We start from the raw sequence: 24,973 nt of genomic DNA, 5'->3' as shown, positions 1-24,973 counted from the left end.
TCTGTAAAGAGCAAAGCCATGTGTAATGAAACCAAATGTTCTCATCTTGAGTATATAATGGGATTGGGGGTCCTGCGTCTGCTGCAGGACAGACTTGTAGGCTGTTGAGCTGGGAGTGGAGTTCCCTGTTATATGGACATCTACCTCACCAGCACAGCCACTGAAAAGAGAAACTGAGTTTGTATGGTTTAGGGCCAGCCAGAGAGCAGGTACAGAGGGAACAGTTAGTTAAAAAAAAAAACTTTTTGGTATCATTGTCCTGTGCTATACCAGTGTTGACTCCCTGGTTTCAGAGCTATCAGCATGCTGCCCTATGGGAAGATACTGTGAGGCACCAGTCATCTATATACTTTGGCTGGTGTCAGACTGGTTTATGTACATGTGCAGTTTCGGGGGGCAGACAATGTGATGATCCTTCAATGTTATTTCCAGCTTGCAGTGGTTCTGAAGAGTAGGTCTTCCCACAGTGTGAATTGGTTCATCAGAACTGGGGAGGCAAGCAGGTGACAGCAGATGGCACACCAGGATTTGAGGCAGTGTTGTGCTCTAGCACCATGGTATTGGCATGAGACATGAGGTGGCACAAGAGGTCCTGCCATCTATAGTCACCAGCTAAGGCTGTATGTACGTCATTGGGCACAGTCTCCTTCGTGGCCTCCCTAGTCAACTTCCTAGCCCACACCATCCTTGGGACTCCCTCAGCATCTGAAGTTGGTATCGGCTTTGGCATACCATGCAAGGAGTCCTCCAGGCTCCTACTTGTTTTGTAGGGACAGTGAGTGCACATGAGCTCCCTGTGGTGGCAGAGCAAGGCTTAGGAGGAGACTCCAGCACTGTCTGCTCCCCAGATTTTGCTTGTTTCTGGATAAAGACAGAATTGATGGATTGCCAGGCAAAGCTCTTTATGTTTACAGGAATCAGCAGACTTTTCAAACATCCAGTGCTTTGTCAGTGCCATTTTGGACCTTGACCCAAAAGGGGATGTGTGAATGCCAGCACTTCCAGGGATTCCAGAAGCTCCTGGTTTGCTGTTTTTCCTAGGTGTGGCCTTAGCATCTGAGATCATCCAGGACATGGATATGAAAAACTGCACTTTGTTTCTGCCTTGCCTGGTCTTCTCAGCAAGCTAAATGTTACCTTTTCATTGTGGCAAGAGATGCCAGGTCCTTACCTTCATTTACCTTTCTCAGAAACCACAGGCTTACATGGTTGAGTGAACCTCTCCATGTATGAAATAACCCTGGGTGGACCCTTGGCCATTCCTCCTGCCCTTTTGGCAAACATCACTGTGGGACCAAGTCTTTGTTTAATGTTTTCTTTCTTCAGGCAAATCATGCCTCTGGGCACAAGCATGGTCTGTCAATAGCCTAGTGGTCATGATCTATAACCTCTCTGCAGTTGGCTGTAAGAGGCATTTGATTAAATTTCACATTTTGGAAAGTACTTATGATTTAAAATATAACGAACGAGAGAAGAACATACAGAGAACTACAGTGTTGTGAAATTGAGAAGAACATACAGAGAACTACAGTGTTGTGAAATTGTCCCACATGTCTACCACCAGAAAAGACCCAAGCCCTTGATGAAAAAATTTTAATTTCAAACAGCATTAGGCGCTGAGTTTTTTGATTTTGAGACAAGGTTTCTCTGTTTAACAGCCCTAGCTGGCCTGGAACTCGCTTTGTAGACCAGGCTGGCCACCATGCCTGGCCTTAGGTGCTAATTTTTAATTTTTCTAAAAATGTTTGTTTAGTTAGTTGGTTTTTTGAGAACAGGGTCTTGTGTAGCCCAGGTTGGGCTTGAACTCTTACGTGACTAAAGATGGCCTTGAATTCCTGGAGCATCCACATTCCAAGTGCTGCTTTAAAAAAGAAAAACAAGTTCTAACATTAGAAATACTGTGATTGCCCAAAGATATTTGCACTTTTGGTAGCACAATCGATGTTAAAATGGAAGTAATTGTGCACAAAGATTTACAAGCTTGGCTATGTTTTTTTGGGGCTTTTTTGTTTTGTTATGTTTTTGTTTTTTGTAATAAAGGAGCTGTAATTGCTGGGTCTGAAGGTTTTCAATTTTTATTTACTTACTTGTTTATTTGAGACAGGCTGTGGATCTCCCTGGAACTGTGTAGACAGGCTGGCATCCAACTCAGAACCTGCTGCCTGTGCCTCTGGAGTGTTGGGATTAATAGGATGAAAGGTCTGGACACCACAGAGGGCTCCAGAGAGTTCTCAATTTTGATGCTCATTCACTTGTTTGTTTAAACTTCAGCACTAGGACCAGACTGGGCACATTCTTTTCAAATTTATTTATTGAAACAATCCTGTTATGTTTCCAGCCTCAACCAATATCCCCTCTTGCCTCTCCTGGGAACACAAGCTCTGCCCTCAGCCCTGCCCATTACAAGTCATTGAAGAATAAGATCTTCATGTATAGATAGGTTGGATTGTCTGAACATGGATGATAGTCATCTGTGAATTTTTCTTGTGTGTTCCTGGTCTCTTGCATGTTAGGTAAGTGCTCTCACGTGAGCCAAACCCTAACTGCTTTTCTTTTGTAAGAGCTTATTGCCATCTGTCCCTAATTATAAGACTGAATCTCTTTGATACACTCTGCTCTGTGTTAAATAGATGTGGGTGTCTTTTCTTAACCATACAGCTTTTAATTTTTATGGGTCTGGTTTATTGTTTGTCTCTTGTAGCCCAGGCTGTTGTACAGCAGAGGATGACCTTGAATTCCTGATTTCTTGCTTCCAACTCCCAAGTGCTGGAATTAACAGGCATGGACCATGCCCACTTTCCTTCTTCCCTAGTTTATTTTTATCTCCAGCTCAAATTGGCCTTAGACTGTCCTGCTTAAGTTTCCAGAATACTGAGATCACAAAAATACACTACCACTGGGCTCACTTCCTTAACTCTTAAAAGTTCTGGTTTGAGGGTTGGAGAGATGGCTTAGAGGTTAAGAACACTGGCTGTTCTTCCAAAGGTCCTGAGTTCAATTCCCGAAACTACCATGGTGTCTCACAACCATCCTTAATGAGATCTGGTGCCCTCTTCTGGCATGCAAGCAGAACACTGCTGCATAAATAGTTTGGTGGTATCCTGGATTACAGGCATATTACACACCTGTTCTCGGGAGAAGTAAAAGAATCAGAAGTTCAAGGCTAGCCTAGGCCATGAGACCCTGTCTGAAAAAATAAAAAAATGGGCCTGGAATGATAAATGATGCGGTTGCCATTCATCACCTCATTCACTGTTTCCCTGCTAACCTAAAACAGAAAAGAACTGATGCTGACCTTACGTATTCTTAAACTATTTTTATCTGTATGAATTTGTTTGTTTCTTGTTTTTGGTTTTTTTTTTTTTTTTTTTTTTTTTTTGGTTTTTCGAGACAGGGTTTCTCTGCGTAGCTTTGCGCCTTTCCTGGAGCTCACTTGGTAGCCCAGGCTGGCCTCGAACTCACAGAGATCCGCCTGGCTCTGCCTCCCGAGTGCTGGGATTAAAGGCGTGCGCCACCACCGCCCGGCTTGTTTTTGGTTTTTTTTTTTTTTTTTTTTTTTGGTTTTTCGAGACAGGGTTTCTCTGTGTAGCTTTGCGCCTTTCCTGGAACTCACTTGGTAGCCCAGGCTGGCCTCGAACTCACAAAGATCCGCCTGCCTCTGCCTCCCGAGTGCTGGGATTAAAGGCGTGCGCCACCACCGCCCGGCTTGTTTTTGGTTTTTTGAGATAGGGTTTCTCTATGTAGTCCTGGCTGTCCTGGAACTCTGTAGACCAGGTTGGGCTCGAACTCACAGAGATCCACCTACCTCTGCCTCCCAAGTGCTGGGATTAACTGCTACCACCGCCTGGCTCATCTGTATGAATTTTAATGTGGACTAATATCTTAAAATGATGAGAGTGGAATTTCAAACAGAACCATCATTGGCTCTGGACACCAGCACTGTAAGAGCGCCAGCCTGGTTGGTTGGTGTGTTGTGTGTGGCGGGAGCATTAAAACAGGGAGCTCTGTAGCTTGTGTGGCATGAAGTCACACATTTGTGTGCTTCCCAGGTTCCTATTTTTTCAAAACTATTTCACAAAGTTACAATTTGGAAAGCTGATAAGATAAGGTCTTTGTATTTCTGATGTGGGGTTTCCTGATTAGGAATTTTACATTGATAGGTTTATTGAGTCTCAAAATTCAGTTGTTTTTCAGCCAGTTCTTTTAGGAAGTCAGATTCATAAAATAATGCTTTTTATATTGTCCTACTGTTCATTGAAGCAAGCCATATGTTAAAATACTTTTCTGCCTCTTTCAAGGTATGTGCTTTCTATTGGTCATCGTCTGAGAGGTCACTGGTGTGGCTCAGTCATTGTCCCGCCCATTCTGTCCAGGCACACGCTGTTGTCACTCTTTGTTTTTACTTTTCTTTTAACTTCAGGTGGGTTTATCAGTTCCAAAGTTAGTTTCTAGTTCTTAACTAAGGAGTTTAATTTGCTCATTCAAATGTTTCTTTATATCTTGTGCTATTTTATAGTACACATATTAAAGCTGTTACCTGCTGGTTTCCACATCTGAGGCTAGAGTAAATCCAGCTAGTCCTCTTCTGCTCTGAGGGAGGCTCGCATTTGTTGTCACTAGCATCTGTATTAGATTGTAGACACTGCAGATGGCCCATTGTGAACGTTACAAATTCTTTTATAGTCACTGTTTGAACTCACACTGTGGTGGGACCAGGTAGCATGGAAGAAAACTGAGGTGTACTTGGCTGTGAGCTGAGGATTTAGAGGCCTCAAGGGCACATGCATGACACTAGGGGTTTAGTTTTGTCACACACTATTTTGCATTTATAGAAAGATCACATCTATCTTTCCCCTTTTTAAAAGATTTATTTAAAATTATGTGTTTTGTCTTCATGTATGTGTGTGCATTTGTGTACAGTACCTGCAGAGTCCAGAAGAAGGCACTGGATCCCCTAGAACTGGAGTTACAGGTGGTTGTTAGCCACTATGTAGGTGCTGGGAATTGAACCTGGGATCTCTGGAAGAATAGCAAGTGCTCTTAACTGCTGATAAACTGTCTTTCCAGAACCCTCCCTATAAAGATTTTATTTGTAATTATGTGCATGAATACCTTTACTCTCAGCACTGAGGAGGCAGAGGTAAGTGGAGCTTTGTGACTTTGAGGCTAGCCTGGTCTACATAGAGAGCTTTAGGACAACACGGGCTACATAGCCCCTGTCTCAAAAAACAAAATTATGTGCATGGGGTGGGGGTGGGATGTTGTGCAAGGCAGCTCAGAGCCCATGAAACCAGAAAAGGGCACTGAATCCTAGGAAGCTGGAGTTACAAGCAACTGTGAGTCGCCCACATAGTTGCTGGGAATCCAACCTCAGTCCTTGTACTGGAGCAGTAGCTGAGTGCTCACATCCATAAGCAAGAGGCAGGGGGCAGGATGGGGTAGTGGATGACTCAATAACAGACAAACAGAAATAAAAAACAACCAACAAAGGGCCGGTAGGATGTTTCAGTAAGTAAAGGCACTTTCTGCTAAACATGATGACTAAAGTTGAATCCCTAGAACCCAGTGATAGACCTAATAATCTTTGCCAAGCAGTTCCACCGACTGGGGACCAAGCATCCAGATATGTAAGCCAATGTGGGCCATTCTCATTTAAATCACCAGAAGCAGGGTAGGCATTTTTTAAAAATCAAGTTAGGCAGTGTTTGGCACATGTGAGGAGGTTACAGGTCAACTTACAGGCATTGACTGAGTCATTTACTAAAGTGATACAGGGCCCAAAAGAAGCCTTCACTGATTTTTTACAAAGATTGACTTCAGCAGTAAATACAATGATACCCAATTCAGAAGGTAGACAGATAATGAATGAATTTCTGGCTTTCAAAAATGCTAATGCACAATGCAAAAGGGTAATTTGGCTGTTAAAGGCAAGAGCAGCACCCTTAGAGGAAAGGATCCAAGATATAATCAATATTGAGTCTTATAAACATGATGAGGCTTGGATAGGAGAGGTGATTTCCAGAGGTTTGAAGAAAAATTGAAATGTCAAGTGTTTCAATTGTGGTAAACAAGGTCACCTAAAAAGAGACTAAGCAGGGTGTTCCCAGAAACAATGTTTTTTCTAATAGTCCCAACAGAACACCCCTCCCTTCTGGATTATGCAGAAGGTTTGGCAAAGGCAGGCATTGGACTAATGAATGTAGATCAACAAGGGACAGACATGCCTTAAGGGGCCTCTCACAGGCCCCAATGTCAAATTCAGTTCAGTTGTTTCCTGTTATCGTGGAGGAAACTCCTTCTCAGAGCAATTAAAGAACCTAATGCCTATTGTAAGAAACCATACTGCTTTGGATGATAGAACAGCTATAGAAGAGAGAACAAAAATTTCAGGAGAAACCACAAAGTGAGTATTTTGGTAAACTTCTATAATGAACAAAGACCAAAATTAAAAATACAAATAAATGATGTCATCATTGAAGATCTTGTAGACACAGGTGCAGATCTAACAATTGCACCTGAATCTTGGCATCCAAATTGGCCCCTTCAGGATGTAAATGTTCACCTTTTAGGGATTGGAACTTTATCTCATGTAAAATAGAGCACAAGATGCGTTGAACATATAGGGCCAGAAAGACAGAGAGGAAGTGATAAGGTGGGGTGGAGACAGGAGCTTGGCCCTTTTGGTCTGAGGATTCATTTCTCAGTGGCTGGCTGTGCTGTTTCTCTGATTTTTCAGCTCCTGATATCTGACTCTAGGTTTTTATTATTAAGACCAATTAGAATTCATGTTACAGTGCTGACTTCATGTCCACATACCTTGTGTAGCCACACCCATCTTTGTGTGTGTGAGGACTTCTCCCAGTCTGTTCTGAGCTGTTCAGGTGATACCCTGAATGCATTGTTTGGACAATTTACAGATCCTTCAGGTCAGTTTCGCCATGATGGCTGCAGATGAATGTGGGGTGGAGTATTACAGAGAATTTCTAACTTCCTATGCATGCTGGTATCCCCAAATTCTGTCTCCCAAGCACCCTCTTTCTGCTGTTAGTTAAAAGGTTCAGATTTTGGCCTCCCTGTACCCTACAACTGGCTCAGCTCGAAGCCATAATAGAAAGAATTGGGCAATGGGAACATTATTGGACCCACCAGCCAGCTAGTGTACCCGTTACCCACTTGAGCAGGTCTCATGTAGCCCAGACTGGCTTCAAACTTGCTATGGAGTCAAGGTTGACCTTGGATTTCTGATTCTCCTGCCCTTACCATCTGAGGGCTAGAATTACAAGATTATCCCATCTATGCATGAAGTTCTGGGGATCGAATCCAGACTTGTACGTGCAAGGTAAACATTTTACCAACCAACCCTCCCAGTTCCTTGCCAAGGTCCTTCTAAGTCCTCAGTGTCCCCAATGCCACTACTTGCCAGCACTGTGGGCCTCCACTGTCACCTGTGCGGGAGCGCTTTCTCAGAATGCTGTCCATGTGTAAGGGTTTCTAGTACTTACACTCATTGCCCAAGTTTGGGCTGCCTCAAGTGTAGGTTAGGCCACTGTGTCACCTGTAAGTTCTCCTGGATTTGATCACGCATCCCCAACCTACACTTTCCATATATTGGGACAGCAGCTGGAAAATCAGTGTTACCACCCAGGAATCTCAGCACCTGTATATCTTTTTGGTAAACATTTTGTTTTGCCATCTCTTGTTGTTTTCAGTGATCTTGATCCTTAGGTCAAAGGGCAAGCATGGGGGCGGGTTACACACCAACAACCACAACTTAAACTGTAACGTAACAAAACTCCAACACTGGATACCGCCCAGCTGCCTGTACAGCTGCAGCTATCACGCCCTGTGCTCTCACCCCTGATGAAGCCTGAGCTGCTGCCCATCTGTGTTCCTGGTAAAGTATCCCCAGCACATGCTAAGAAGATAGATGTATCTGCTTATCAAAAGACAACGATACTCTTCATTCAATTAAAATTAATAAAAATATTTTATTGAATTTCAGGAACTTGGTACTTTTTAAAAATTCCAAATCTTTGCACACAGATCACCACTCTGCTTACTCTAGTAACAGCAGATGCCCGGACTTCACGATTGTCACTTCTCTCCTTGTGTCACGTAGCGTAGAAAACCCAAGTCCTGACACTCCCCAACCCCTTCTGAACTACTCCAGCTACTCTGTGACCAGCCCCCCCCAAGCCGAGGACAAGGAAGTGAGGTGGGCTATTTATGGAGACCTGCTGCTGTCTGTGAACACGTTCTGCGGTGTGGAGAATTCATCTATACAAAGTATGCCACACACTTTCTGGAATGCACTGTACCCAGGACACAGGTAAGTTTCCCTTTGTGTTCTGTGTGGTTCAAGCCAAAGCTACTGAAGTTATCTAGTCCCTGAGGGAGCTCAGGCGTTTGGTAAAGGTCAAAGAGAGACTCCTTAAGCATTCAACACTGAGGTGCCACAGTGGACCTGGGAACTGCGGCAAGCTACTTGTGGTACCAGGGTCTTATGTCCCCGCATCAGACATCTGTTGGGGGGTAAAGCACATGAGCCCAGCCCTGGTGTGTGGAGGGGCTTCTGGGAACTCAGATGAACATAAACTAAAGCAGTGCCTTCAACACTGGGAAGAAAACCTGGGTTCAGTACTCTGTTAATCTACAGCTTAGCTTCTGCCCTCTCCTTGACAGCTTTACATTCCTATACCAGAGCAGCAGCATGGCCGATACAGCAGCAAGGGTTAAAGATGAGTGCGTGCCTGGGGCTGCATAGAACACTTCACTCACTTGAGACTGAGAATGTGGCTTAAAGAAAGAAAAAAACCCTCCTTCCATCTTCAAAATTTTTCTATGATCCCCCCAAAAGAAACCGCTACAGACTCCTAAGGTCTGTTTGGAGCTCAGAGGTAACGAGTCTGCAGACTTCACTCACATAGGGAACATCTACCCAAGTCCTGGTCAAGCATGCTACACATAGATGTCTCCAGACACACAGTATGTTTTCAGTTGGTGGTGCCTGAGCCCACCTCACTAGGGTGGCCTCCTGCTAGAGCACCACATTAACTGAGGCCCATTGTCTGGACCCACATGCTGGGCACAATACAACCCAAAGTACTTTGCAAACTGCAAACCTTTAAGAAATACATATTCCAAGGTTACCTGCAAAATGGCAGAGGAGGCAGACTGCTGCTTGGAGGGGCTCCAGTCCCCCAGGCTGCAGTCCAAAGGCAGACTGCTGTGGGAACAACATGTTCTCACTCACATGCTCACTCACATGATGTCTCACCTTTATTGTTTAAGTGGCTGAGTTATATAAATCCAGCTTGTTAACTCCATTAACGTCAACACGCATCATCTGCAGTAACATTGTGACGGCTCCATACTATGGGTGAAGCAATACTTAGAACAGACTTATCATATTTGGTCTTTATGTAAATAATGTTTTAAATTGCCTAAATATACCATTCTGAGCCATTTCATTCTACCAGGAAAATACAGGGTTTCCCCCCCCCTTAAAAAAAATTAAATACCAAAATAACTACATTTAAATAAATAACGTTATGATGATATTAAAAAAAAAAAAAAAAAAAAAACTCACAATGAGACTAACCCCCTCTGCCTGCTGCTCAGCTCTAAGTCCAGAATGCTCTGGAAAGATGAGCGGTGATCCTGAGTGTGGGCTAGGCTGCTGGCCTCCCACCTTTCCTCACCCTTCCCTCTTAAATTTTACTTATATGACATAAGTCAGACTTAGTGTGGTACTTCATTCTGAAAAGCCAGAGAAACCTCTTAAGAATCAGAAATTGGCCTGGATGCTTGATACTTGGCCACTGAGTCTTACTTCTAAGACCTTCAAGTTAACTGGCAACATCTCTCCAACAGCTCTTGCCATGAGTGTGCCATGCAGATAACCAGTCAGATGCCAGAAGTGAGAGCTGACCCCTAAGACTCCCCAGGTTCTGGGAGAGATCTATGACCTCAGTCTAAAAAGGTGTGAAAAAAGCCTGGATCTGTTTCCCAAGGGAGGGAGGGAGGGGTCTGTTGCTTTAAGCATACACAATATGTAGGAGACTCATTTTACTAGAGTGGGAAATTACGCCACAGACAAAGTCAACATAAAGAAACAGACGACAAAACCCACAAGAGCAGGTACGTGCAGCCCAGAGGCTAGAAGGCTCCTGGGGTCCCTTGCCCCATGCCCCCTGGCCTCATGGATCCATGCAGCCTCAGTTCACCCACCCTCTACAATGGCACAGGGTAGGTCCAATTCGTCAGGTAACTGCTCTGAACGGAAATGGGCAAGTAGGTATCCTAAGGGAGTGCCACCCCAACACAGGCAGGACAGACTGGAGCAAACCATCCCATGGGCTGAAAACAAACCACAGAAACAAACAGAAGGACGTTCTTTCCCCCAAATGAATCTCAAATTTCCAGAGTAGAAATGGAGTGATATGAAATGTCAAAGACCCCATTATTTAGTAAAGAAAGGACATCTCCAAGTATTCTAATTCCACATGTAGACAACAAAATACTGTCTTGTCTCTCAGCCGCAGTCATCAGGTCCTATGAGGGCAGCCGATGGCTGTGGCTCTGTCCCCTAAAGGAAAGTCAGAGAGATCCACATGCAGCATGTGCTGCATCCACACAAGAGACTCAGTCCTTCATGACCTGGAGTTCTTGCTTGTAGTAAAAGCTGAGCCCACAGATGACAGCCCAGCGAGTGCTCTGTAGGAGACACCACCTCTGGAACCAGGGTTGTTGTTGTGGGTCTGTTCAAGTGTAACTTGTCTTTAAATTAAGGAGTTTTAAGGCCACCTGGGTTCATGTTTTCAGTGCTAAGAGGTGAAGTCCAACCGCAGGGCCCTTTACCCACTGAGGATGCGCTCCCTGCTTCAGTAAGAGGCAGCATCTCCTTTTGGCACCACAAAGTTGATGTCTGAAGAAAAGGTCTCCCAGCAGCTAGTTCTGGATCCCCTTTTCTCTCATAGCTGCTGGTGGCGCATCCACACTCAGGGCAATGACAATGCTCTCACCATCTTCTGCTTTAATTCGCTTGAGCTCTGGCTGTTCTGCCTGGTCACCATTCTGGCGCTTTGTGGGCAGGGATGCCGATGCTGATGCATGGGTTGCCAACATATGGAGAGGACTCGCCACTGCTGAAGAGAGACAGTGAATCAGAACCCCGTGCTATTGCATAAAACCTTGACCACAAAGCCCACCCTAGCACTCCAAATCTACTGAACCTTTCATAGAACCCCAGGGATGGTCCTGTAGGGTCAAAGGCAGAGGATCCTAAACAGAGGGAATCAGGAAAGCAGCAGCAGTCAAAGCCTGCCTAGTGGGTATTTCCATCAACAGGATAAATTTTGTAGCTTCTAAAGATGCATAAGATACTTGAGCTCAGTGTTGTCAACACAAGGTGGCTTCTGTTCACCTGGAGAACAGAAAGCTATTGCCTACCAAGGAAGAAATGAGGCTATTCTGGTTTCAAAGACAGCCATATTTCACCTGTTCAAACCATTACCTAAAAGCATTTGTCTATAAAGTAGACATGCTTACACTAGCAAGTTAACTTCGAACCTGCCATTAAACCTGAGAACTTGACTTAGAACATACATGGTGGAAGGAGAAAACTGACCCCCACAGTTGTCCTCTGGCCTTCATGTGTACCCGCCCTCTCCCTGAGTGCAATAAATGTCTTTTGGGGAGAACACATCCAGGAGATACCCACAGGCCCTCCATTCCCCTCCCTTTTTTTTTTTTTTCAATAGTCTCACATAGCTTTGGCTGGCCTGGAACTCCATCTCCCTCTGCCCCAGTGCAACAGCAACCCAGCCCTGACTGTTTTAAAGGCTAAACTTCCAGCAGAGGCAGCAAGCAGTCTGGAAATGCCAACTTGTCTGAGTGAGCCACAGTACCTACGTGTCATCAGAATGATCCCAAGGAGTTCTATTGAAGCAACTGTTTACATGAGATAAATACTGAGCAAAGTACCTGCCAACCTAGATGAGTCTCACGACATTAACAAGACTGAGGATTCTCATTGAAAGAAGAGCTCTTGCCGGGTGGTGGTGGCGCACGCCTTTAATCCCAGCACTCGGGAGGCAGAGCCAGGCGGATCTCTGTGAGTTCGAGGCCAGCCTGGGCTACCAAGTGAGTCCCAGGAATGGCGCAAAGCTACACAGAGAAACCCTGTCTCGAAAAACCAAAAAAAAAAAAAAAAAAAAAAAAAAAAAGAAGAGCTCTGTTCCACATTTAACCTTCACACTGCAGCAATCCTCTTCTCTGTCTGGAAGGTCTGACTTAACTGGCCTCACACCTAAATGAGTAGACTCCTTAAAGTCGATTTTTCTCAAGTTGTGATCCTCCTGCCTTAGCCTCATGAATATCTTATCAGCATGTGCCACCACAACCTGCGAGGTCTCTTTTCTCACACATGCATATACTCGTGTATATTAGTCCTGCTGGTTGTTTCTCTAAATAGCTCCAATGTGCCAATGGGAGGTTGCCACTGTTCTTTCAAGTTTAAGCTCTCCTTGTCACAGGTGGTGGCATTCCCGAGACATGTAAGTCATCAAGTCACCAGGGAACAAGAAGGAAGCTACACAATCTGTCTAACTTCAGACTAGCTCACTGCCTATAGAGGGACAGAACACTGTCCTCCAGCCCAGGTACAGACAAAGCCCCTTTGAGTTGCCAGACACTTTAGAGCAGAGCCTCATAGCTCCACAGGCACCAGTTAAATAGGATCACAGCATGAACACTGCTGTAAAGGAAGTGAAGACCCTGCTCCTGTCCTACACACAGCCTGCTGGTTATTATTTTTGTAAGGCTAGGAATGGAACTCAGAGTCTTGTGTGTGCTAGACAAGCTCCGTCATATTCCTACCCCACTGTACATGCAGCATGAACTGCCATGAGCACTTGGGAAAACATGTTAAAGTCTGCGAAGGGCATATCCAACTCTAAGTGGCAGTCATGTCATCAAGCTGCTATGGAGAAAGCACTAGCCACCCTTCTCAGTTCTTCCTGATGTGTTGATACTTAGCTTGGCCAGCTGCCTAATCATCCCTAAAGCATGTAGGACATAAGTGCTGAGGGCCTGGGTATGTGGCCTAGGCATCCTCAAGCCGAGGCTATCTCTAGCTTGTCTTGGAACTCAAATCTTGACTTCACAGCCTCAAGTCAGAGGTGTTCTTCCTCAGCTCCAGCCTGTGTACTTATACAAACAGCTCCCACACAGGTTCTGCCCTGCCCACTTCCTGAGCTGTGAGGAAAAAGACATGAATCCAACATGAGCAGGAGAGCCTCCCGACCCAAGCTAAGACTATGAACTGAGAGCACTGCAAAGAGAAAGAGCTGCTGTGCTGGTCCTCACTGGACTCCCACCTCCTGCAAGGGTTTGTAGACAGACAAGACCACAGAGGTTTAACTGGAAAAAGATGTAAACCCTCAAATACATGTATCTGGGAAGTGTAGGTGGAACATCAACACAGAATACAATGTCACTGCTGTGACTTCAGGTTATAGCCACTGTAACAGCACAAGGCAGGACTTTGGCATGAAGACTTCTCCCGGTAGATCAGAGACATTATGAGGGACTGCATGCATTATAAAATAACCTGGCTGGGCAGTGGTGGTGCACTCCTTTCATCCCAGCATTTGGAAGAGGCAGGCAGATCTCTGAGTTCAAGGTCATTCCAGTCTACAGAGTACCAGGATAGTCAGGGCTACAGAGAAAACCTGTCTCAAGAAACCAAATGAACAAACAACAACAACAACAAAAAAAAAAAACAAAAAAAACCCTGCAACCCTGCCTTCTGCCACATATCAGCAGGAAGGTCTTCAACAGTAGGCAGAGCCTTGACATTAAACAGGCCAACAACCCTAAGAGCCAGTAATTTTGTGTGTATTATAAATTCTCTAGTGTCCCACAATCCTGAGTGAACTAAGGGCCAATCACAATCAGCCTGTTTAAGAGCACTTGCTGCCCTTCCAGAGGATCCAAGTCTAGTTCCCAACATCACTCAGGTCAGGTGGCTCATAACCAACTCTAACTCCAGTTTCAGGGGTAAATCTTTAAAAACAAAAAACAAAGTGCTCCATCAGGCAGGTTTAAAGAGGATGCTTGGGCCGGGCGGTGGTGGCGCACGCCTTTAATCCCAGCACTCGGGAGGCAGAGCCAGGTGGATCTCTGTGAGTTCGAGGCCAGCCTGGACTACCAAGTGAGTCCCAGGAAAGGCGCAAAGCTACACAGAGAAACCCTGTCTCGAAAAACCAAAAAAAAAAAAAAAAAAAAAAAAAAAAGAGGATGCTTGGTTCTACCACTGGTTTCCATCTGTTTATTCGTGTGTGTGTGTGTGTGTGTGTGTGTGTGTGTGTGTGTGTGTACACACACCACAGTTCTCCTTCCTTGGAAATTTTCCATGGATGAGAACAATGGGCACCAAGAGCAGCATTCTCTACTTCCAGTTTCTTCAATCTCTCAAAATTCAGAAGTCAAACATCTCAACAGTGAGAACACTGCTACACAGCAAAGCCTCAACAAAATTTGAGGGTGCTTAAGTAGTGGCATTGCTGTACTAACATACAGCTTCTTATATCTGGGTCACAACACTGAACACGGAGGTACCCCCCTTACAAACTGGCCAACAATAGACAGTTTCTGAATAGGCAATGACCCCCCCCCCAAAAAAAAACCACAAACACATAATGAATCTAAGTGTCAGAGCCCGAGTTCTAAACAAGCACTGGCACTGCTCATGCCACTATGCCACGCTATGCCACGCAATGCCACCAAAGGCTTCAGGAAAACACCTTGGCTCAGACTCATGAATCTTTGTTATGAAATGCAATGTGTAATGTATATACAAAGTTTCCTACTACCATAGTAACATGGAGGTTTAATTATTGGAAAAAGAAGAGTATTTCCCTACCATTATTCCCCAGCATTTAAATACCAAATTAGCATATTTTGCATTGCACTGTTAAAATGTTCAAACACTGCTTGAATTGCTAACAATTTTCATTAAAAAAAAAAAAAAATCATTCAATAAAATTTGTATTAGGAGCCGGGCGGTGGTGGCCCATGCCTTTAATCCCAGCACTCAGCAGGCAGAGCCAGGCGGATCTCTGTGAGTTCGAGGCCAGCTTGGGCTACCAAGTGAGTTCCAGGAAAGGCGCAAAGCTACACAGAGAAACCCTGTCTCGAAAAAGCAAAAAAAAAAAAAAAAAAAAAAAAAAGGTATTGGGATTAGAACAGAGTATCCAACAACTAATGACCTTACATATTCTATTTTGTACTATGTATGAGATATTGTCTCCTCAGCATTGGTGACTATACATATAGTCTTTATAGTTAGACTATAAAGCAGTTGTCCTGACCTCCACATGTGTGCTATGTATGCACATGTACCCCACCATACAGTTTTATAATTTTTTTTTTTTTTTTTGGTTTTTTGAAACAGGGTTTCTCTGTGTAGTTTTGGTGGCTGTCCTGGATCTCACTCTGTAGACCAGGCTGGCCTTGAACTCACAGAGATTCTCCTGGCTCTGCCTCCTGAGTGCTGGGATTAAAGGTGTACACCACTGCTGCCTGGTGTTTTCTAACTTTTTTATAAGATTTTTATTTATGTGCATGTTTGTGAATCTCTATGTGTATGTGCAAACTTGTCAGTGTGGGTACCTGGAGAGCCAGAGGACACTGTCAGATCCGGTGGAGCTGGAGTTATAGGTGTTTGCTGAACTCATAACCTCTAGAAGAATAGTAAGTGCTCTTAATCATTTAATTTCTCTAGCCCCAATTTTTTTTTAAAGAACTTATCAACTCTGAACAATGTGAAGCTACTGTAAGTCCTACAGTATCAAATATGAAGGCAAGATTAAATTCTCTAAGAAGTAACTAAGCACACACATTTGTCTTGTAGGCCAGTGTTGGCTAGGTGGGCAGCTAAAGGTGCTTGCTGCTCCCATGAGATAACCTAAGGTTGATCCCTGACCCACATAAAAGAACCAACTCAACAAAGTTGTCCTCGGACCTTCACATACAACACACACAGTTTATATTTCCACTGGGCACCAGAGTTTATCTCTTTCTGCTTGCTAACAGTAGACACAATGTGACCAGCTGCCTCAAGCTCCATGATAGACTATATTCTTAAACTCTGAGCCCAAACAAACCCTTGTTACATTAAATTAAATTGTTAGGTATTTGTCCCAGAGACAAAGAGACACCTATTGGCAAATCTATATATTTCTATATATCTAGGATGTTGTAAAAATTTCTGGGGAGAGATTGCAAAAATAGCTCAGTGATTAAGAACACTGGCTGCTCTTATAGAGAAACCATGTTCAGTTCCCAACAGCCACAAGGCAGCTGACAACTGTCTGCAACTCTAGTTCCGGGGGGTCTGACACCTTCTGGCCTCTGTGGGCACTGAATGCATGCGTTACACAGATGTACACACAGGCACAGCACCCATGCACACACAATATAAATAAGTAAATGAATAAAAGAAAATAAAAAATATTTCCAGGGACAAAGGGGCTGTAGTTACTCTAATGTGAGCCCCCATGGCCAACTCCACAGCATCACTTGCACTTCCCATGGCTTCAAAACTCAAATATTTCTAAGACAAAAATACGATGTCAAATCAGAACCAAACATGGGATGATTCTGTCCATGAGTTAAGAACCTCTGCTCCCAGTTGAAACATCTAGAGATCCAGTAAGAGACACGAACAAATGCGTCTTACCGTTGTTCACCTGGCTGTGCACTGCTGTAGGCATTGGTACCACATGAGTTCCATTCTGCGTAACAGTTTTTATTGGAAGCTGGTGTTGACCTAAAGGCGCCTGTTGTACTATGGTCACTGTCTGAACAGGTGTACCCTGGGATGTCTGGATGATTCGGCTAGCAGCGCCTAGTGTGGCTGGGCTAATTGCAGGGACAGGTTCTACTTTCACTGAAATCAAAAGAAAAGGAAAAGAGATGATATACTGTTGCAAAGCCAAGATTTCAGCAGTTTAAAAACAAGTCATGATGGCACAAGCCTAATTCCAACATGGGTATCACAGGACTGCCACCCCAGCTACTGTCAAGGATAAGACAAGAAGATTGCAGTTAAGGCCAGTCTGGGTACTGGCCTACAAAGTAAGTTCAAGACTAGTCGGGGCAACTTGAAACTGTGTCTTAAAAAAAAATAAAAAATAAAAAAAAAGCTGGGGACATACCTCAGCCATAGAGCACTTGCCTGACATGTACAGGGTTTGATGCCTAGTATTGCAAAAATATTTAAAACCAAGTAATGGGATGGAGAGATGGCTCAATGGCTAAGAGGACATACTACTCTCATAGAGGACCTGGTTTTGATTCCCAGCACCCATGTTGGTCAATAACTTCTAGGTCCAAGAGGACCCATCACCTCTGACCTGAGAGGGTACCTGGATTCGTGTGTGTGTGTGTGTGTGTGTGTGTGTGTGTGTGTGTGTGTGTGTGTGTGTTGTGTACTTAGTGATATAAGGTTTATCTAGGATGTATGTGTATGTGGACCCTATTTCCAGCATGGCTACCCAGAAAAGGAAGAAACAAACAACCCACAAAAACTAAGGAACTTATTAAAACAGGCCAGGACAACTGAGCCTGTGGATTTACATGGGAATGAAAAGCCAACAGGAGATGCCATCTCCTTGCTCACCTTTGACTTCTCTGTGGTCGCCATTCTCTTGTGGTTCTGCCTTAGGAGGAGCCAGCACCGCAGCCTGAGTGACCACAGCTTGTCCAGCAACTGTGTATGTGTTTGCTGGGGCCAGTCCAGCCACACTGGTCACCGACACTGCTGGTATCTGGTGGACAACATGGACCGTCTGCACAACAGGCGGCTGAGAGGTGGGTGTGGTCACTGGGGTTGCAACAGTGTAGGTGACAGGCTTGATGGCCGGGGGCAGCTGCCGCTGAACAGTGATTAGGACAGGCTGACTAGAGAGAGGTGACCCTGTGGGAGAACACACGAGCAGGGTTAAGGCGTACATGGCCCTCGGTCTCAGTTTCCACACTCAGCTCTTTCAACACGAACACTACACTTTAAAATACAGAACATTACTAACGAGAGACACGTAGTATATTTTTATTAAAATTTTTCAAGATTTATTTTTGTTTACTCGTTTGAGTGTTCTGCTTGCTTTTATGTCTGTGTACCATATGTGTGCCTGGTGCCCACAGAGGTTAGAAGAGGGCACTGAATACTCTGGAACTGGAATTATGGATAGTTGAGAACCACAATGTAGTTGTGAACATGAACCCAGGTCCTCTGCAAGAGCAGAGAATGCTCTCAACCACAGAGCCATCTCTTCTGCTGAAAATGTAGTATCTTAACAGGGACATTTAGTTTCCATATCTAATTATTAAAAACTGCAAACTTTGCTTTGTTTTGATTTCTCACAAAACTTTTCAATGGTTACTCCTTCAAGAATATCCCTATATGAGGGCCCAGAGACACGAGCCATCCTCACCCTGGTAGGACAGAGGCACAAAGCTCAGAAGCAGACCTAGACTTTCAGAGCCACTCCCTTTGGCTTTCAGCAAGTGGACATCAGCAGCTGCAGACAGGTGGCAGCCTACAGTTTCTCTGGACCATCCATCATGCTCAGTGTTTAAAATGCTCATCTTCCAACCTTACCCAGGCACACATTTTATTCTATATTATGATTTTGCAAATGAAGTGGCAATATTCATCTACTCATTAAATGGATATATTTTTATTCCAATCAGTGCTTAGTTTGTGTAACTTCTTTTAATGGGAAGAGGATTGTTTTTTTTAATAAAGTAATTGAGAAATAGTCTTTTGAATTTTGTTTTTAGAAACAGGGTTTTACTCTGTATCCCAGGCTGGCCCTAACCTCACAGCAATCCTCTTGCCTCAGCTTCTTGGTTGGGGTACTATCACTACCACACCTGGACTCTGATAAAAAAAGAAAAGGGGCCGGGCGGTGGTGGTGCACGCCTTTAATCCCAGCACTCGGGAGGCAGAGGCAGGCGGATCTTTGTGAGTTCGAGGCCAGCCTGGTCTCCAAAACAAGTTCCAGGAAAGGTGCAAAGGTACACAGAGAAACCCTGTCTCGAAAAACCAAAAAAGAAAGGAAAGAAAGGAAAGAAAGGGAAGGGAAGGGAAGGGAAGGGAAGAGGAAAGGGAAGAGGAAAGGGAAGAGGAAAGGGAAGAGGAAAGGGAAGAGGAAAGGGAAGAGGAAAGGGAAGAGGAAAGGGAAGAGGAAAGGGAAGAGGAAAGGAAAGAGGAAAGGGAAGAGGAAAGGGAAGAGGAAAGGGAAGAGGAAAGGGAAGAGGAAAGGGAAGAGGAAAGGGAAGAGGAAAGGAAAGAGGAAAGGAAAGAGGAAAGGAAAGAGGAAAGGAAAGAGGAAAGGAAAGAGGAAAGGAAAGAGGAAAGGAAAGAGGAAAGGAAAGAGGAAAGGAAAGAGGAAAGGAAAGGAAAGAGGAAAGGAAAGGAAAGAGGAAAGGAAAGGAAAGGAAAAAGGAAAGGAAAGGAAAGGAAAGGAAAGGAAAAAGGAAAGGAAAGAGGAAAGGAAAGAGGAAAGGAAAGAGGAAAGGAAAGGGAAGGGAAAAAAGGGAAAAAAGGGAAAAAAGGGAAAAAAGGGAAAAGGAAAGGAAAGAAGGAAGGAAGGAAGGAAGGAAGGAAGGAAGGAAGGAAGGAAGGAAGAAAGAAAGAAAGAAAGAAAGAAAGAAAGAAAGAAAGAAAGAAAGAAAGAAAGAAAGAAAGAAAGAAAGAAAGAAAGAGAAAAGGAGAGGGGCGGGGAGAAGAGGAGAGAAGAAAAAGAAAAACTTCCCAGTGCCACTGGGTTTTCCAAAACATTTCACATAAAATGCAGGTACTATACACAAGTACCAGGCACAAGGTACACAGCTTCCTAAGGGTTCTACCACTGCTTTAATGCCAAATACAGGCATCTTTGTCTGGCCCCACTGCCTGACCATCACCACCTCTCCTCCTGTGGTCTCACCTGGTGCACTCTGGGCAAACCGCGCCTCCTGGATGACGGCAAGTTTGGGCTGTGAGGCGCCAGGCTCAGGTTCCAAGGGGGCAGGGGAGCCCTCCCTCGACAGGCTCTCAGGGGTCTGGGCGCCACTGGAGTGAGCAGACAACACTCCTGCGTGGTTGGGAGAGGCTGGGGCACTCCTGGGTCACCAAAAGAAGACAGTGGATTTTCACAGTGATGCTCTAGAGGACTTGTCCATTCAATCTCACTTTGTAAAGGGGAGCCTTCTGTCTCCTGCCAATTGAGTGTAGTTCTGTGTTCTGACTTTCTCTCCCATGCATGTCAGAGGGTGCTCAGTTCCATGAAAAGGCTGGTACCCTCCCTGAGCAGTTCCTGTGCAGCTAGACAGCAGGACGCAGCTGTGAGCAGATTGTGAGGCCTTAAGGCTTCTCATAAGCTCATTTATTTTCCATTAAAAACAGTGTCAATAAGTGTTTGTTTTAAAATCAGGCAAATGAGAAATCTTGAGTTTATAGAACTGAAGGTAGATTTAAAGGATTTTTCACATGCCAAAAGGAAGGAAAACATCATGTGGTCCCATGACCTTGCCTAATGGGGTCTAATTACTTTAAGATGTGCATCAAGTTCAAGGAATCAGCTAACAAACAGGTGGAACCCGTGACATTATGAAACAGAAACATAACCAACCTTTTCCCCAACTCCCACCCCAACGCCAGGAAGGGCATCCGCAAGCCTTCATTTTTGGAAAGAAGCTCACCAGCACACAGAGGTGATATTACCAACTGTGGGTGCGGTCTCTGGTTCCTGTGTCCTTACCTAGAGGAGAGCGGTCCCAGGGGGGTTCTAAAGCAAGGCACGCCCCTAGGCCGTCTCTTCCTAAAAGCCTGCTCTACCAGCTTGCTCTCGGAGGCTGGATCTATCCTCCAGAAGGAGCCTTTGCCTGGTTCTTCCTGGGAACGTGGCACTTTGATGAAATAACGGTTCAGAGAGAGATTGTGGCGAATTGAATTCTATGAAACATAAAAAAATACGTAGAATTCATATAATTCTTTGTTGAGAAAAGAAGATGTGCCCAAGCCTTAGTGTCCTGTAAAGCAGAAACCTAGATGCTCAATGTAGACACAAGAGTGAGGCTTCGAGGCCCAGCACTCCCTGGCTGAATGAGACTGCTCTGGGTTGGAGCCTTTGTGGCCACAACTCAGGGAATCTCAGGTGGAGGGGGAACCTGGGCATGGGAAGGATGAGGGCTCTGCCATCTCCCATGTCTACCTCCTTTTAAGGCAGGACACAGGCCTGTCACTGCCTCCTTGACTTTTGCCAAGTGGAATCAAGACTAAATCGCCAACTCTTTCTGTTTGAAGATAAACAGCTGACAGAAGCCACTCCTTTAAAAATGTTTGTTATTTCATGTTTTTGCACATAATTATCTGACAGAATCTGTCATGCTATATAACTAGTATACTAACTAGTATAGTATAAAGTATTTATTTTGCAAGTCAGCAAAGACCAGGAGTTATAACTAACTCCACCTTCCAGTCAAGTACTTGGCTCTGCATTTGAAAGAACATCCATGTATTTATTTGAACTTTGTCAATAACTCCATTAGGAAAGCCGAGAAAAACCAACTCCTAGGCAGTCACTCTTTCTTCTTCAGAAAGTTCAGCTTCAAGTTTTCCAGGAGTCTGAGATAGTGCCTGTTGTGACCTGAATGTGACCACACCACTGAAGTACATGTAGGATGAAAAGTCATGAATTAACAGCTATTATCTCTTATTCTTACAACTCTGAGTACATTTAAAATCAAAATTTCAAAATGGTAATAACTCAAAATAAAATCTGGGGATATCCAAAAAATCCCTAATTTTCTCAATTTCCCACTAACCTTCTAATAAAACTAGCCATGGCCTGAAGCTCTGACTTGACACAGGCAGCTAAGAAATCTAACAAATTGAACATTGTTCAGCATTACTTTATAATCAATCCCAGGGACTGTTCCAGAAGCAACTAGTCACAGGCAGGAAACAAGGCCTCTGACTATTCTGTGGACCTGAGTTACATCGTGAGCAGTGTGAAGGGACCTGGCTGTGTCTGACTCATTGAGATTTAGAATACTGTTATAAACCAAGATACGTGATTCGATGTTTTGTTATCAGGTGTTGCTGACAACCAACCTTTCTTCCAATTCCAGAAAATCAAAGGGGACTGTTCTTGGTGCCCATCATACACAGAAGGCAAGCCTTCACCAGCTGCATTCAGACCTTTCAGGTTTGGAGGAGAGGCAGAGTCAAAGGCTGTATGTTAGGAAAATCAACCCAGACAAAGATGACACAGGCTCAACACCCCTAATTCAGAACCCCCAAATCACCGGACAGTGGTGGCGCACGCCTTCAATCCCAGAACTTGGGAGGCAGAGGGAGGTGGATCTCTGTGAATTCAAGGCCAGACTGGTCTACACAGAGAGTTCCAGGACAGTCAGGGCAGTCACACAGAGAAACCCTGTCTCAAAAAAGCAAAACACAAACCAAAACAAAATAAAAACCCAAATCTAAAACTTTGAGGGCAACATGATGCTCCAGTAGAAAATCTGTACTTGTCTTTATGTGCCAAACTGCCATCAAACATGAACACGCTAGAAACATTAGACTCTAGTCCCACACTCAGAGCACAAAGCTGCAGTATAGAAGACATTCCATAGACACCGGCTACGCTAGCCCATGGGAACAACTTAGCTTGCATGTTATTAGCATAATGGGAAAATGGAAGCGGTAACTAGGCTTTCCATCCACCATGAGCCATGAAAGCTGTTCCTCTGCTACCACTCACGTGCTTACGAGACTCATGTAGTACTTGGGATCAGGGAGCTGATACTTTCAGTTCTGAGTATTAACAGAATCCACCTAACCACCCCCTTCCAGAAATCTGTATACAGTATGAGGTCAAATTCATAAATGGTCATCTACAATTTCCTAACCAACACTCTTAAAATAGGAGGAAGTGACAAGATACTTAGTTCAGAGACAAACAGAAAAGCACGCATTTTCCATATAATTTTAGGTCTATATACTATGGCCAAGCCTAAGATTAATGCGTCTTCAATCTGCTCTTAAAAGTATGGCCGGGCGGCGGTGGCGCACACCTTTAATCCCAGCACAGGCGGATCTCTGTGAGTTTGAGGCCAGCCTGGGCTACCAAGTGAGTTCCAGGAAAGGTGCAAAGCTACACAGAGAAACCCTGTCTCAAAAAACCAAAAAAAAAAAAAAAAGTATGAAAATCCTAATTGATACTCTGGTGACCTATAAATTAGTGTAATCTTAAGAGTAATTTTTGGTGATATTTTGTGTATGCTCTAATAAATAAAGCTGGCCTTAAGATCAGAGGTCAAAGCCAGCCACTAGTTAGAGAAGAGGCCAGGCAATGGTGGCACACACCTTTAATCCCAGCACTTGGGATCTTATGCCTTTGCTCCCAGTACTTGGGAGGCTCATGTACCTTTAATCCCAGCACTAGGGAGGTTGAGACAGGAAGTGATATGGCTGGGTGAAGAAAGGAATATAAGACAGGAAAAAAACAGCTCAGTCCTTTCAGCTGAGGAGTTGGTGAGGTGAGAGGTGGCTGTGGCTTGTTCCTTTGTCTCTCTGATCTTTCAGCACTTACCCCAATAACTGCCTCACATTTTTATTAAGACCAATTAGGATTCATGATATAGTAATTCTGTCTTTCTTCAGAGACACAAAGAAGGCTGCAGTTCTTTAATGCTAAATATAAAGGGCACCCAAAACCAGTGATCTCAGCTCTGAGCATTCCCAATAGGCAGCCATCCCAGCTTAGTACCTGAGCTCCAGCTCCTATCACTCAGTGCATTCTTATCTGATGCTCTGGTCTCTTCACAGGATGACAGCCTAGTCTTTTCATACTTTTTTATAGGCACAGTAAACATCCCACTCCAGGCTGGGTATAATTATGAAATTATAAGTAATCATTTTGGAAGCAGGTATTACAGTGCATTTGTAACCCCAGCTATATAGGAGGCTGAGGCAGGAATATCACAAGTTTGAGGCCAGCCTAGGCAACACAGGGAGACTTGATAGGCAAGAGGTGAGAGAGGTAGGTACTGTGACAGAAAATATAAACATAAATATTCTTTCTATACAATCACTCAGACTATACCATTTTATGGTAGAATTTCCTGTGTAAATTAACAAAAAAGCTGTTCAATGAGCAGACCCTGTTAATATCCTAAAAGTCAGACTGAATTATGGACTCAAGCTTTTGAGATGGGGGGGCACTCATATCCTCCAAACCCACTGCTAGAGAAGAGGACTCAGGTGGAAACCCACCTCTGTGCCTGTGTGTGCCAATGTGTGTATAGGCCAGAAAACAGTTTTGAGGTTCATTTGTTAGGAGCCCAACACATTGGTACAGAGACAGGGTCTCTGACAGCCTATGGCTATCTGGCCAGTGAGTCCAAGAGAGATGACCGTATTCTCCAGCAGCTAGATTTTTACATGGATTCTGTGGATGGAACTCAAGTCCTTGTGCACAAGTTGTAACTGTTGATTTTTTTTTTAAACCAATTGATATATTTCTCCAGCCCTGGAAATCCAATTTTCTTAAACAGGCTGTTCTATTGATATATCTTCCCTTCCCCTCCCCCAAAAGAAATGTCAGAATAAATAAGGTATGACATATGGAGATTTATTTAAGTGATAGTTTTTGGAAAGGTAGCCCAGCTCTCATGGCAGTAAAAGACCTAATAAATGTCAATATCCCAAAGTCAAGGATAGGAGCAAGTTAAAAATGCATGCCCATGAGTTAAAAGAGATTCTGGAGCAGGCAATCCCTCTACCCCTAAATTATGTGGAGCCAGAAGGCATGAAGCATTCCTGGAGCAGCCACACTCAGGTGAGAGGCACAGTCATCTTATGAACCTTGATCTGTACAGAGAATATGTCTGGGTAAAAAGAAGAGTTAACAGC

The 24,973-nt window shown here is 44.2% G+C and overlaps 1 protein-coding gene across 3 annotated transcripts in view; it reads right to left on the bottom strand.

Moving 5' to 3' along the window:
- Positions 1-7,968: 7,968 nt before the first annotated feature.
- Foxk2 (forkhead box K2) overlaps positions 7,969-24,973 on the bottom strand; it is a 49,599-nt gene continuing 32,594 nt past the window's right edge. For 2 of the 3 annotated variants that reach the window (XM_006987629.4, XM_076543965.1), the window contains 5 exons: positions 20,814-21,007; positions 20,001-20,176; positions 17,687-17,983; positions 16,745-16,954; positions 7,969-11,147 (listed from right to left, as the gene is read on the bottom strand). In XM_006987629.4, coding sequence (XP_006987691.2) covers positions 10,951-11,147; positions 16,745-16,954; positions 17,687-17,983; positions 20,001-20,176; positions 20,814-21,007 — 1,074 coding nt within the window. In that variant the 3' untranslated portion in view covers positions 7,969-10,950. The remainder of the gene's footprint in view (positions 11,148-16,744; positions 16,955-17,686; positions 17,984-20,000; positions 20,177-20,813; positions 21,008-24,973) is intronic. The other variant, XM_042283226.2, reaches the window with a different exon arrangement.

The sequence above is a fragment of the Peromyscus maniculatus genome, chromosome 8 (genome assembly GCF_049852395.1).
Source record: "Peromyscus maniculatus bairdii isolate BWxNUB_F1_BW_parent chromosome 8, HU_Pman_BW_mat_3.1, whole genome shotgun sequence".
Classification (NCBI taxonomy): domain Eukaryota; kingdom Metazoa; phylum Chordata; class Mammalia; order Rodentia; family Cricetidae; genus Peromyscus; species Peromyscus maniculatus.
The sequence above is the reverse complement of the archived record's forward strand: the minus strand, read 5'-3'. Positions and strand labels throughout refer to the sequence as shown.